Here is a 14,135-nt window from a genome sequence, read left to right as displayed (position 1 = left end):
GACAGTCTGCCAAGTTACCATAAAAAGTGTTTCCTGAGACATAAGGAAATGCAACATTATTCTTCTTGAACTCTTAACAGCTCAAGACTTCCCACTCAAGAAAATAGCTGAGGATCTGAAACTGAGAAAATATATTTGAGTACAAACAGCTTGTGAAGCTTAATATTTTTTCTTTTTTGCATCATCACAGGGTACTGAACTCAACCTATTTGCCGGCGCAGTATGCAGTTCAGGTGGGAGACACTTCTGTGCATGAGCCGTGCCAACATCTTCGTATTTCAGATCTCTTAAACTGGAGCTAGTCCAGAGAGATATTATCTAAGCATCAGATAAGAAAAAGTTGTTGCTTTAGGTAATAAAGCAGTTTAACATCTCAGAGCAAGGAAGCAGAAAAGTCAGGTCTTGAACTCAAACATGCAGACATTTCTAATGTATTTTCAGACTTGGACTATACAGAACACAATCTTCAGCTCTAGAGGGAAGGAGAAAGAAAAGTAAGGTGTTTTTGCTGCCCTGAAGAATAGGGCTAGAGAGGTAGCTCCTCAATAGAGCACTTGCCTAATGTGTAAGAGAGGGTAGGAGGGGAGGGGGGGAGAAGAGAAGAGGGGAGGGAATAGAGGAAGGAGAGGGAACAGAGAAGAGAGAGGAGGGAGAGAGAGAGAGAGAGAGAGAGAGAGAGAGAGAGAGAGAGAGAGAGAGAGAGAGAGAGAGAGAGAGAGAGAGAGAGAGAATCATTTATTTCTGAGTTGATTCTAAGTTATTGCAGTGAGAGAAATGAAGCAAGTGGCCTATCCCAAGGTCACCCACCTACACATATGTCACAGATTAGGAGTGGGTTCATTACTGGTTACAACAGAACACAAAACCTGCATGCATCAGTTCTCCCTCACAGGAACACAGTAGCAGAGCCTCCCTAGAGGAGGTGGCTTGAAAGAAGGCATGAAAGGCGAGTGTATATTCTCCAGGAAAGACAGATGGTGGGTAGAATTTGTGGTAGAAGGGCCAGCTTTAGAAAAACGCAGAAGGCTTGTGAAGAAATGCTTGAAAGAAAGCAGAGATCAGTCAGATTGCTAAGAAGGAAGTACGTCTTCTCTGAAACTATGCAGTGTATTTTTGAACAGTCATGGTTGGTTTTTCATTTTAAGTTTAAAAAAGTGCTATAAGTAGAGGTAAAAACAACATCTAAAACATTACGGAGAAAATTCTTTGAAACATGAGTCTTCTGAAATAAGGAATTTCCTCTCATTTGTATGTGTAAATGTGATGGTAAACAGTAGGTATAGACATAGGTAAAAAATGAGCTTTCTCTTACACCTTTCACTCACATACTTTCTCTGCCACTTACTTCTGACCTCAGATAATCACTACCTTTAACTTTTCTTGGATCCATTTACAATTTTTATTTCTTTTTACAGATACACAATCATATAGAAGACATTAAAAATGTAGCTGGGTGCTGGTGGCTTTCACCTGCAGTCCGGGCCATGAAGGAAACAGAGATCTGAAGATTGCCATTCAAAGCCTGCCTGGGGAAGGAAAGTTTGTAAGATTGTCTGAAAACCAGAAATGGCGCTAAGTGGTAGAGTGCTAGCGGCTAGTCTTGAGCAAAAAAAGTCCTGGGAGAACACTCAGGTCCTGAGTTCAAGCCCCATGACCAAAAATATTTGAAGTCCTACCCTTGTTGATTTGTTTGTTTGTTTTGGTGTGAGTCCTGTGGCTTGAACTCAGGGGTTGGGTGCTGTCTTTGAGCTTCTTTTTGCTCAAGGTTGCTTGAGCTCTACCACTTGAGCCAAAGTTCCACTTCTGGCTTTTTGAAGGAAGTAATTTATTGGAACCAAGAGTCTTAGGGACCTTTTCTGCCCGGGCTGCTTTTGAACTGTATGCTTCAGATCTTAGCCTCCTGAGAAGCTAGGAGTTCTAGTATCAGTTACTGGCACCCAGTTAAAAGCCACCCTTTTAGTGGATCATACCACACTGGTTTTCTCCCTTGCTTATCTCAACGCATTTGTAACTCTTCCAATTTTTGCCCTCTTAGAGTGCTTTCTCAGGCCTTTCTGTTTCTTGTTGTTGTGCCACTGCTGTTATTTGTTTTCCTAACTACAGAATATTCCATTATAAAAAAGTCCAATAACTTACTGAAGTAAAAGGAATCATTTCATTTACTTCCATCTTTCAGTGCTCCTCACAAGACTAGGTGAAGACCTCTGTCATCTCATGTGTGGAATTCTTTTTGAAAGACTTAGAATTTCTAGGCTGAGTAGATATGCATTTGGCATTTCTGTAGCTAGTGCCCAACTTTCTGTATTTAGTGCCCAAGGTCTTCCTTTAAGCTCTCTTATTTTTCTAATATTTCTGTTATCCAGTTTGAGAGTTACATTGAAGCAGGAACTATATCTTAACTCACCTTTACTTCCTTGGCACTTGGTAGAAAATGCTTCACACACACACACACACACACACACACACACACACACACTTGTTGAATTAATTCCTACAGAGAAGTAGAGTTGGAGGTGCATTATCTTCCCTAGTCTCTTCCAAAAATGTGTGGCAAGGATTATAGTGAAAACTCAATCGAGAGTGCAAAACTCCCCCAGAATCCTGAGAGCCAATGCAAACCTTTACCATGTATGTTTCAGAAAACACTATTTATTGATAATCTTGAAGTATTAGTCTTACCCTCTTGTCTTTGTCACAGGAGACAATATTTACATACAATTTTATTTATATTTCCAATTTTGGTGTGAAAATAGCAGTGTTAATATTTTTTTTTTGTTTTTTGGGTTTTTTTTTTTGCCAGTTGGGACTTAGACTCAGGGCCTGAGCACTGTCCTTGGACTTTCTTTTTTTTTTTTTTTGCCAGTCCTGGGCTTGGGCTCAGGGCTTGAGCACTGTCCTTGGACCTTCTCAAGGCTAGCACTCTACCCTTTGAGCCTCAGCACCACTTCCAGCTTTTTGCTATGTACGTGGGGTACCAAGGAATTGAACCCGGGTCTTCGTGCATGCCAGGCAAGCACTCTACCATTAGGCCAAACTCCCGGCCCCTGTCCTTGGACTTTCTCAAGGCTAGAGCTCTACCACTTGAGCCTCAGTACCACTTCTGGCTTTTTTTCTATGTATATGGTACCGAGGAATTGAACCTGGGTCTTCGTGCATGCTAGGCAAGCACTCTACCACTAGGCCAAACTCCCCACCCAGCAGTGTTAATATTTTAAAACAGTCAGACAACTATAATCCTACCTATTCAGGATGCTGAGATTTGAGGATCATGATTCAAAGCCAGCCTGGACAGAAAAGTCCTAATGAGACTGTTATCTCCAATTAACCATTCAAAAACAGGAAATAGGGCTGTAGCTCAAAGTGTTTCTAGCACTAGCCTTGAGCAAAAGAGCTCAGGAACAGCAGACACCCAGGCCCTGAGATCAAGTCCCACAACCAACGAACATACATACATATGTATGTATATACATATTTATATATACACCTACATACGTACGTACGTACATACATACATACATACATACAGAAATGTAAAAGAATCCTAGCTTCCTTCTTTTCTGCCCAGGAAAGTGAGTCACAGAGGTGTCACTGTGGCTCAAGGCCTTTTTAGTCAAGGTCAGGCCATGGAAAAGCTGAGCATTTCTGACTACACAGCCCATTTAGGAACAAAACCCAGCATGATGGTGGAAATTAAGACTTCCCACTGCTTTTCTGGACCACCTTTCTTTTCTTCCTTTTAAATCTACCAGAAACACTAATGTGCTCCTTGAAGTGCTTCAAAAACATTCCTTCCAGAACACTTGTCAAGGAAGACTAGAGGGCTTTAAAATAAATTAAAGCAATTCAGTTTTTGCCAAGTTATCTTCACTTTTTCAGAGAGCCTCTGCTTCAGCGTGGAGTAGTCTAATGGACAATGTTCTTCTCTTCTCTAGCATGACTGGGTATGCTTTTTGTAAAAGTAAAGAAAAATCTTTAAGTTTTTAATTTCTATCCCAACTAATGTGATTGATTTTCAACTCTGGATTTAGCTTCGAAAGTGGCTGGGTCTCTCCAGTCACATTCACAAAAACAACAAACACTTTGCTTTCCCCTCGTTGTCACCAGTTCCTCTTCCCCACGACCACCCCCAGCATCCTAGATATAATCAGCAGGGCCATTCTTTTCATTCTTATTAGCAAAAAAGATCTGACATAACATCAATAAGCCGACCTCTTTTGCATCTTAAATGTATACACAGGAATCGGTGGCATTTTAGTAGAAGAAGAGGCAGACATCCCTGTACCCTCCATCCCTGGCAGCCTGTAGTTTTATCACTACTATTCTAAGCCTGTGTCCTCACCTCAGGACATTTTATTTTATTTAGGTTTATTTTTTTCCAATAGCTATGATAACCCAAACATGGTTTGATGGCTTACTTGGATATTTCTGGGAATTCTTTAAACAGCAGATTATACATAGATTCAAGTGGAGCTGGGAAATGAGAAAGCTTAATATTAGAAAGGCAAGAGCATGAAGGCATTCTTGACCAGGGGCAGAGATGGCTTTGGTGGTCGATGGTCCCCAGCTTTGTTAGGGGCAGGATTTTCTATGTGTGAACTTACTTATAAATTTCCAATAGTGTTCTGTGGTCTCTTAAAAAAGACTCAGAATCCTTTCCTTCTCTTCCAAATGGAAAATAAAGGGACCAAATTCAGCCAAATGCCTATTCAGATGACAGATGTGTTAACATAATTCATTTCTTTTCTTCCTTCTCCCTCTCTGAAGAGACTCTTTTAGATAAAAAGCCCATGGCAGAAAATGTTGGGAGGACTTTCTAATTCTTGTTTTTTTAATTTTTTTTGTCCTTGTTATCATTTCACTACCTAGTATTCATTGCATGGCCTTACCTATGATTTCCCTTGGTTTCTGTCTGAATAGTTTCGTGAGAAGCCTAAACCCTGGTTTTGGCATCACAGGGATATTTTATGTGTTGCATATATATATACATATATACATATATATGTATATATATTTGCAACTCATTTCATTTAATAGCTTGAGTGAAAACCAAATAAAGCTTGTTCAAATGGCTTCTGTCAAAAGCCCGGATTTTTCTCTGTGTTTTTAAATTTATTTTCTACTTTATGCAGATTTTCTATATGTGATTAACAGTGTTTAGTCAGCAAACTTCCAATGATTACAGATGATTGTTTGTAGCCAGCAGAATTCTCATCTGGAAGAGTCTAGCTATTTCTAATGCTAATGATAGGACAGTTTTTCTTAGCTTGGGCAATGGGGCCCAAACTCTGGCTCTAACTGGTCACAACCATAAACAAGTAGCCAGACACCTTTCAGCTCTATCCTGAAAGTTTGCAAAGTCACCTTCACATGTTTTTCTGGCTGGTTTTTGTCTGCTAATACCCTTTCTAGGAGGCTTAGTCTTTAGTATTTCCTGGCTTCTTCTAGAACAAATCTAAAAGCTTTTAAGTATCTTACTTTGATTTCATAAGTCAAAATGAGCCAGGAGAGTTGTTGTTAATAATAGAAGTACTGCTATGCATGTGCTCTCTTTGGTAAATTTTGGGGGACAAAATGTAGTTTGAAGGTGATTTCCTTCTACTGAGAGTTCATCTCTTTTATTTCTCACTAACTGTTGCCTAAGCTGACATCTTCTTTACAAGTGAGGACTTTGAAGCGTAGAGGTTTGGAGACCTGAGGTCACCTACTAGGAAGTAGCAAAGGTCAAAGGCAGAATTTTTGAATTCATGCTAGGATGCTTCACAGTCCAGACTTTTTCCCCCGCTTAGGCTTCAGTTAAAGGCAAACCAGAATTTTCATTTTGTTTTTGTTTTGCCAGAGATCACTTGACAATGTAGTGAAGCTTTTTTTCCAGTTTGTATTCATAAGTATATAGAGAAAAATGAAAAGGAAATTAAATCATTTAAAATGGAGTCATGAAATGTTTTGCTTTTTCTTTTGGTTTTTGCTAGTCCTGGGCTTGAGCTCAGGGCCTGAGCACTGTCCTTGGGTTTTCTCAAGGCTAGAGCTCTACCACTTGAGCCACAGCACCATTTCTGGCTTTTTGCTATGCATGTGGATTGAAGAATCGAACCCGGGTCTTTGTACATGCTAGGCAAGCACTCTACCACTAGGCCAAACTCCCGGTCCAAAGTTTTGCTTTTGACGTTTTGAAATTGAGTCTTATTGCACCAAGCTGGCCAGGAGCTCATGATCCTTCCATTTCAGCTTCCTGAGTGCTGGGGTTACCTCCATACCAGGCTGAGAATTTAGCAAACTGTGATAAATATTGATACTTTTTATTGAGACATTAAAAATTGAGAAAACCTACCATGATGTTTCAAAGTGTACATAAGAACTTTAAAGATATAGGTCAACATTGAATTTCTACTGGTGCCTATCACAGACACTGCTTCTATTAAGTAATTGGATTTTGTAACCTTCAGGAATGGTCATATTAAATCCACTTAAAAGATATTGAAAGTAGAGATTATGTTTTTCCCTCTCTAAATCATGACCACCAGAAGTCTGGATTCCAGGAATAAGATGAAGGGGCTGGGAATGTGGCTTAGTGGTAGAGTGTTTGCTTAGCATACATGAAGCCCTGGATTCCATGCCTCAGTACCTCATAAGCAGAAAAAGCCCGAAGTGGCACTGTGGCTTAAGGGGTCCACCACTAGTCTTTAGCAAAAGAAGTTCGGGGACAATGCCCAGGCCCTGAGTTCAAGCCCCAAGACTAGTAAAAACAAGAACAAAAAACACTCTTAGTGGGTGTTACCCTAGTCCCTTTCCCTTGTTTCCTGGGAACCATCCTTTCTTTTCAAAGGGTGAGGAAAGTCCCACTCACCTTCTAGTGTCTCACACTGTACCAGGTTGATGTAGTCTTGCTGGGTGAGCAGGCTGGCTTTGCAGCCTCGTACCAGGCCTTCCAGGTAGCCATGGTCCACGTTGAAGTATAGCTCTGCACTCTCAAGCATGAGGAAAAGATCTCAGCTGACTCTGGAACAGTTCTGATGTCCTGATCAGCCTGAGGACTTACACCAGTGGAGGACAGGGGCTGGTGGCACAATCTCTCAGCTGATCAGCTGAGCTTTGGTGACTAGTTTCCTCCGGTCAAAACTCAGTCCTGTTTTCACAGCAACAGTGAATCAGCAGCCAGATGACCCATCTAAACCCAGGGCACCAATCACTGTAGGGAAGAGAGTGGAAGAAATGGGAGAGGAAGGGGAGGGGAAGGCCGGGGCTCAACTCTTTTCTATCCTAGGCCCAGCCCTCACTGGCTTTGCTATTCTCAGGCTGCAAATACCTGAGTGTTTTGTCAATATCCTACCTCCATCCAACCTTAAAACTGAAAATTAGATTGGCTTCCTTTTTTGGGGGGTATCTATAATAAAAACAAAGTAAACGTTTTGTTCCAAAATACATTAGTTTATATGAATAGATCACATGTGTATAGTTTGAAGGACACACAACAAAAGTTAGTGATGTACAGTACTAAAGTTGTCAAACACTTCTAGATGCTTCCTTCACAGTCAACTGACCGAGCCCTGTGGTGTTTACAAATAAGCCATGAAGCAGATAGCTATGAGCAATGGGGAAAGGAAGGGAATTTAAATGGAGCATGCGATCATGAGATTTCAGAGAAAATATAGTAATTAAACTTTCTTCAAGGTAGTTTCAGTCCTGTAGAATAGATCTAGGGATAGGAGATTCCTCACTGGCAATCTCAATAAGAACTCTATTCCTTAAGGTTAGAGCTATTATTCTCATAAGAGAGACTATCCTATGTCAGTGTGTTCTCAACCTGTTTGTTTGTTTTTTTTTCTGCCATGAATTCACTGAAAATGGAAGAAAAGCCAAGCCTCCACCTTGCATTTGGCATTGTTCAAAGCTGTTCTCTTCAAACATTTTGCAGCCACCATGGGTTCCAGGAAAGGCAAGACAGATCAGCAGTGTCATTACAGTAAAGGACCAAAACTACTGCTTAGGACCAGCAGAGCCTTATAGAACAGATCACCTCCGAAGGAGGATAATTATCAATAATGGTCAGGTTGCATCCTGGTGCTGAAGAAATAGTCTCAGGACAACTAGATTGTTCTCTTTAAGTGATGACATTGATAACTTCTCTGGAAACTGGAAGAACTAGAACATGATCATACCTTTGTGCTGTCACTAATTATTTCTCTATTTAAATCTAATGCTCACATCTGTAACCTGGCAATAGTTGAAGATGAACTAAAATGCTCTCTTCCCATGGAATGTCTATGGCATGTACTCTCCTTTCTTGGCCATATTTTTTTCCTAACAAACTTATTCATCACTTCTTTAACAGAATGCAAGGAATGAGGTTGATTAGTTATACTGACTTTCCAGGAACATTCCCAGTTTTACAAAATCTGACTGCAAGGCACTCTTAGTTTTTTCCTCCCACTTGAATCCCGTGATTACTCAGGAAAGTATCTGCACAAATAACATTTCTGCTCAAATCACAGACAGAACATTAGCTCCCAGAAGCTTACAAGCAGTCAAATTGCACAGCTGTTAATACAGTAGGTATTTAATGAAGCAGGGACTTACTTAATTGCTGAGTTTCATGCTCCAAAAAAGGACTACTTGTTCTCCCAAAATACTTAGTTCTAAAATGGTGTCAAATAACCTGAACACGATTTGCATGTGCTGTTATTTCATTTGTAATGTGTCAAACTGGAGTTAAAACGCCAGAAACTCATTGGGCTCTGTCTTGGTGTTTTGAAGTTGCTTTGGAGAAGCAAAACAGAGAGAATTGATGTAAATTCTGCTTTAATTTTTGAAAATCCCATGGAATCAAACTTAGATTTGTGCAGTGCCCAAATCTGAACACATTCAATAGATAACAGAAGTTCTTATATTGCATTCTTTCTTCTCCCAGAATTACATTATCTTCTAAGATTCTAAGTGCTTTATGTTTCTTTCTTTCCTTCTTCCTCTGTTCTTCTCTTCCTCCCTCCCTCCCTTCCTTTTTCCCTCCTCCCTTCTTTCCTTCCTTCCTTCTTTCCTTCCTCCCTCCCTTCCTTCCTTCTCTTCCTCCCTTCCTCCCTACCTTCCTCCCTCCCTCTCTCAATCCCTCCCTTCTTCTTTCCTGCCTGCCTGCCATTTTTTTTTTTGCCAAATTGAGCTCAATATTTCACATTTGGCTAGGCAAGTACTGTACTATGAAACTACATCATCTGCCAAGTATTGTAGATATTCTATATAACAGTGTTCTGTCATACGTCTCTCCTTGGCTAACAACTGCAGACTCATTTGTACCATGAAAATAAGGCTATGAAAAAAGAAACAGGGATTAACTTATTGTTTGATTGTTTTAAGAAAATGATGAATAAAATGTTAATAGAATAAATTAAATTTAGAAATATGTGGTGTCAAATGATGACTCAGTACAATACCTCAATAATAACCACAAAATTATATTATAATAACAAATAAATACATGAAATGAAATAAATATAAAATAAGTGTGTGGTGTTGCCAGGCACCAGTGGGCACACAATTAATCCCAGCTACCCAGGCTAGCCTGAGACCTGAGGATTGAGGTTTAAAGCCAGTCTGGCAGGAAAGTTTATGAGACTCTTATCTCCAATTAACCACCAAAAAGCTGAAAGTGAAAATATGGCTCAAGTGGTAGAGGGCTAGCCTTGAACAAAAAAAGCTCAGAAACAATGCAAGGAAAAAAGGAAAGAAGGAAGGAAGGAAAAAAGGAAGGAAAGAAGGAAGGAAGTGACAGAGAGAAAGAAAGAAGGAAAGAAACAAAGAGCTGTCTATCAATTACATCATAAGCTGCAAAATTTTTGAAGAAATCTTCTTTCAGTATCTAAGTCATAAAGAGCTTTATGTGGAATGAGTGAAGTTCTGAGCTAGGCCTTCACTAATTTCGTGGATTCGCTTTCATACTGTTATGAATGTAAATGGAGAGTGTGGGAAGCATGTACCAGGAAGTACATTCACTCCTCAAATATAGCAACAGACTGACTATTGATTTAAGACAACAAAAACCCCAATAAAACACATTTTGAAAATCAATTGATAGTGTAAAATCTGCAGTAGATATTTTTGATGTTTGTGAATTGCTTGATGCAAGAGGGTTAAATATCAGTAAAATTCATAGCAGATATACAATGCATACTTTTTTTCAATGCATACTTTTGAGAGCTAGTTGTTAAATATGCATACCATGAGAACTTCTGTTTTTGCCTAGAGACATAATATTTTGTCAGTATGGTTTTTTGCAGGTGAACATGATCAAAGATCAGTGGAATTTCTTTGTAAGGGGAAGGTACTGGTTTGAATCAGAGCTGGATAAGTTTGCTTGCTTGGGTCGTATTCTACCACTTGAACAACACTTCCAGCTCTGGTCTTTGCTGGTTAATTGGAGTCTAGTGACATTTTTGTCCAGCCTGGCTTTGAACCATGATCTTCTTGATCTTAGATCCCTGAGTAGCTAGAATGACAGGCATAAGCCACTGGCATTTGGCATACCAATAGAATTTTGCTATATATATATATATATATATCAAATAACTTTTCAATTTGCTACATTTACCATTTATTAACTACTTATGAAACTAGAAACAAATCTATTTTCAATTTAAGCTTATTTTTCTTTCTTCTAGGATCTTAGGAAAATGGGGCTGAGAGTATGGCCTAGTGGTAGAATGCTTCTCTAGCATGCATTAAGCCCTCAGTTTGATTCAGTACCCCAAACACAGAAAAAGCCAGAAGTGGTGCTATGACTCAAGTGGCAGAGTGCTTGCCTTGAGTAAAGCCCAAAGATAGTGCTCAGGCCCCGAGTTCAAGCCCCAAGAAAACAAAAAGAATAAACATGCTTGATCTATGAATATAATACGAAATATTTATCACAAATCACTCAATTATTTTAGTCATTACCTGACATAGTCATCTTGTATTATACATTATTGTTAACAAATAATGTAGTTACCATGCCATACATTAGAGCAGCTTAAAAATGTATCCATCTCACAACTGAAAGGGTATGATCCTCTGGACTGTTTATATATCAAGGAAACACATTTCCAGAGGTCCCATCTAGAGTCTTTATTAGAGCATGCAAATGGGACTCCTGTATCAAATACCTAAAACCCTGTGATTGCACTTAACACTATCAGAAAACCGAGCTATGAGAACAAGAGAGGAAAGAAAAAGCAGGAACACTACCAACAAACCAGATCAGCTCCAGTGGAGAGCTGAAGTGGTACACCATGCTCACAAGACAGGACACAGGACACAGGACAGGAGGCATGGTAATGGAGCCTGAGCTGATCCAGGCCTAAATAGGGTCAGATGGGGAGGGGGAGTTCATGCTTGAGGGGGGGAGGTCACAGGGAGCTTGAGAGTTCAGTACCCAAGACTGGCAGGTCCAGTAACCTATTGTCCAAGTCCCCATCCCTGCCTCTAGGAATTCAAGCACACCCATCACCCAGGAGGTGGGGCATCTCTGCCTCCACCATGAAGACAAGATGGCACCAGTTAAACCAAATACCCTATCATCCACCAGTGGGGTGTGTGTGTGTGTGTGTGTGTGTGTGTGTGTGTGTGTGTGTGTGTATGTGAATGTGCTGGTACTGGGGCTTAAACTTAGAGCTTCTTACTCTTGTTTGCTTCCCACTCCCTCCCTGCCCTGCCCTTCCCCTACTAAAAGCTAGTGCCCTACCACTTGAGCCACAAATCTACTTCTGGCTTTTTCTGGTTAATTGGAGAGGAGAGTCTCAAGGACTTTTCTTCCCAGGCTGGCTTTGAACTGTGAACCTCAGATCCCAGCCTCCTGAGTAGCTAAGATTACTGGTATACACAGTGCTGCTGCTCAAAACCAGTTCTTAAGGCGTGCCTAGAAGAACAAGGCAAAGTCCCTGAAATGTAGTGGATGAGTAGCAGGTGGTGTGACCCACGTTCCTTCTTGCAAGGCGCTTACACCGCCAGGTGTCAGATTTCCAGGATCAGCTGTGCTCTGGAGCCTCCAGTGCTTTTGTAGATGACTAGCTATGCAATTAACTTATCCTTCACTTTCCTTGCATCATTTAAGTTTTGATTAACAGGTTATAAAAACAAACCAAACCTCCCATATCAGTCTAAGAAAAACAGAATCCTGATCTCAATGCCTGTGTATATGTCTTCAAGAATCTCAGATGGATTCAGGTAGATTTCAGAGAGAAAAGTAAGGACAATGTTATTGTCTTCAGCACCACAACCCAACTGGCCAATGAAGATACTTCTAGATTCAGACCATGCTTAGGGAGCACAGCTCTGGCCTTACTTGCTTCTTGTACACTTGGGAGTTTGTGAACTGTCTGTCATCAGAGCCCTTGACTTTCCAAGCTGCTCCAGCCATAAACATCCCCTGTGGTTTGAGATTAGAAGTCAGAACATTTATTGGCTGATTTGGGATGCCTTACATGTTTGTTTGTTTTTTTTTTTCTTGGAGGAGAAAACTAATGGAATTTCAGGAGTGACCACATATTTGTGGTCTCTGTGACCCTTGCCGCTCAACTTGCCCTGCTGTTTCACCTTCCATACTTTAATACAATGATGTTTTTGCTTTTTTGTATTAATTAACCTTGGCCTTGGATTTGTAGGTGCCTTCCCACATTTCATTGTTCTTTGATTAGTTAATTTCTTATTTCAAAATCTGTTCTATGGCAAGAATTTTAAGCTGAGTAGAAGAGGAAAAAAGTCAATCAGCACTCATTCACAGTGAGAGAAGCTGTTTACATTGGCTTGACGACAAAGAAGTGAGGTAAAAAATGGAAAGGTATGGAATGGCTGTTTATTTCAAATGCTTGAGGACATTCCTTTGTCTCCCATGAAAACTCAAGTGTTCTCTGGTTTACAGTGAAATGAACAAGTACTTTTAAAACATGTTTTATTTTACTCTATCCTCGTGTGTATGTGTGTTTGTGTGTGTGTGTTTGTGTATGAGTATGCTTGATATGCTTGCAAATCACAGTTCTCTTAACTTTGCCTCCCAAATAGTCAGGATTATAGGCATATGCCATCATACCAGGCCCTTTTTTGCTGTTTTGAGACAAGGTCTTACCATGCGATCTTACCATGTGACCCCGGCTGGTTTAGAACTTTCAGTGCTTGTTTTCCATCTCCTAAATGCTGGATTTCAAGCCAGGTGTCACCCTACCCTAGCTCTTATAATCTTTTCAGCGGCATATACTTTTTTTTGAACCACTATAAAAATATATGATATGGAACCATTAGTGGAGATCCACTAATAATAGTTTGTGTGAGAACTTGAATGAGACCAACAGAACACCAGAATAAATCTACTCAGGTCATTAGAATTGTTTTCAAAGGGGCATTTTGGTCTTAATCCACAAGAGGTCACCATAACATTATAGCAAATGGTCTTCATTTGATTCATCTAACCAGTAAAATCATAATTTAAAAAGTGTCACATCAAAGTTTTTTCTTTTTTCAAACAAGTGGCTTTCAATTGTTTAATATCTTGATAGATTCTTTGGACATCTCACCAGGTGTCAAGGAATTATGCTATTCCTTACCTGTCTTTTCTTTCCTTCAACCATCATTGGTTTCACCAGAATGCTGTCTTTTTCTTCTTCCTCAGCTGCCTTTTCCTCTGTTATATCTAACCTGGCTTCATTTAGTCTCTGTATTCCTATGGCATCTCTTGTTTTCAGAATCCTTGAGGGAAGCTCTGTGAGGAGAAGATTGCTCTGTGAATAGTTTGGAAAATGCAACAGGCACTGGAACTATGGTTAATATGCACATTGACAACATTTCTGAGAAATCTTTCAATAGTTCAAATTGTTTAACTCGAACCCAGCATTTCCCAAACAGTTGATTGGAAAAATCAGCTTTGATTAGGTAATTCAGCCCACCACCAGTGGCTTATGCCTGTAATCCTTGCTACTCAGGAAGTTGACATGGCAGGATTGTGATTCAAAGCCAGCCCAGGCATCAAAGTGCCCTTGAGAGTTTTATCCCCAACTAACCACTCAAAAACCAGAAGTGGTACTGTGGCTCAAATGGTCGTCTTGAGCACAAAGAGGCTCAGGGACAGTGGCTAATCATTGCAATTAACAAAAATATCAGAATGCTTCATCTTTTGAAAATTA

At 40.1% G+C, this 14,135-nt stretch overlaps 1 protein-coding gene across 1 annotated transcript in view; it reads right to left on the bottom strand.

Annotated features, from left to right (window-relative positions):
• Atp6v0d2 (ATPase H+ transporting V0 subunit d2) overlaps positions 1–7,069 on the bottom strand; it is a 42,228-nt gene extending 35,159 nt beyond the window's left edge. The window contains exon 1 of the mRNA XM_090338694.1: positions 6,845–7,069. Within this exon, the coding sequence (XP_090194820.1) occupies positions 6,845–6,974 (130 nt within the window). The 5' untranslated portion in view covers positions 6,975–7,069. The remainder of the gene's footprint in view (positions 1–6,844) is intronic.
• Positions 7,070–14,135: the final 7,066 nt, after the last annotated feature.

Source organism: Megascapheus bottae, chromosome 9, assembly GCF_031878675.1.
Source record: "Megascapheus bottae isolate mThoBot1 chromosome 9, mThoBot2.hap1, whole genome shotgun sequence".
In the NCBI taxonomy this organism is placed as follows: Eukaryota; Metazoa; Chordata; class Mammalia; order Rodentia; family Geomyidae; genus Megascapheus; species Megascapheus bottae.
The sequence above is the reverse complement of the archived record's forward strand: the minus strand, read 5'-3'. Positions and strand labels throughout refer to the sequence as shown.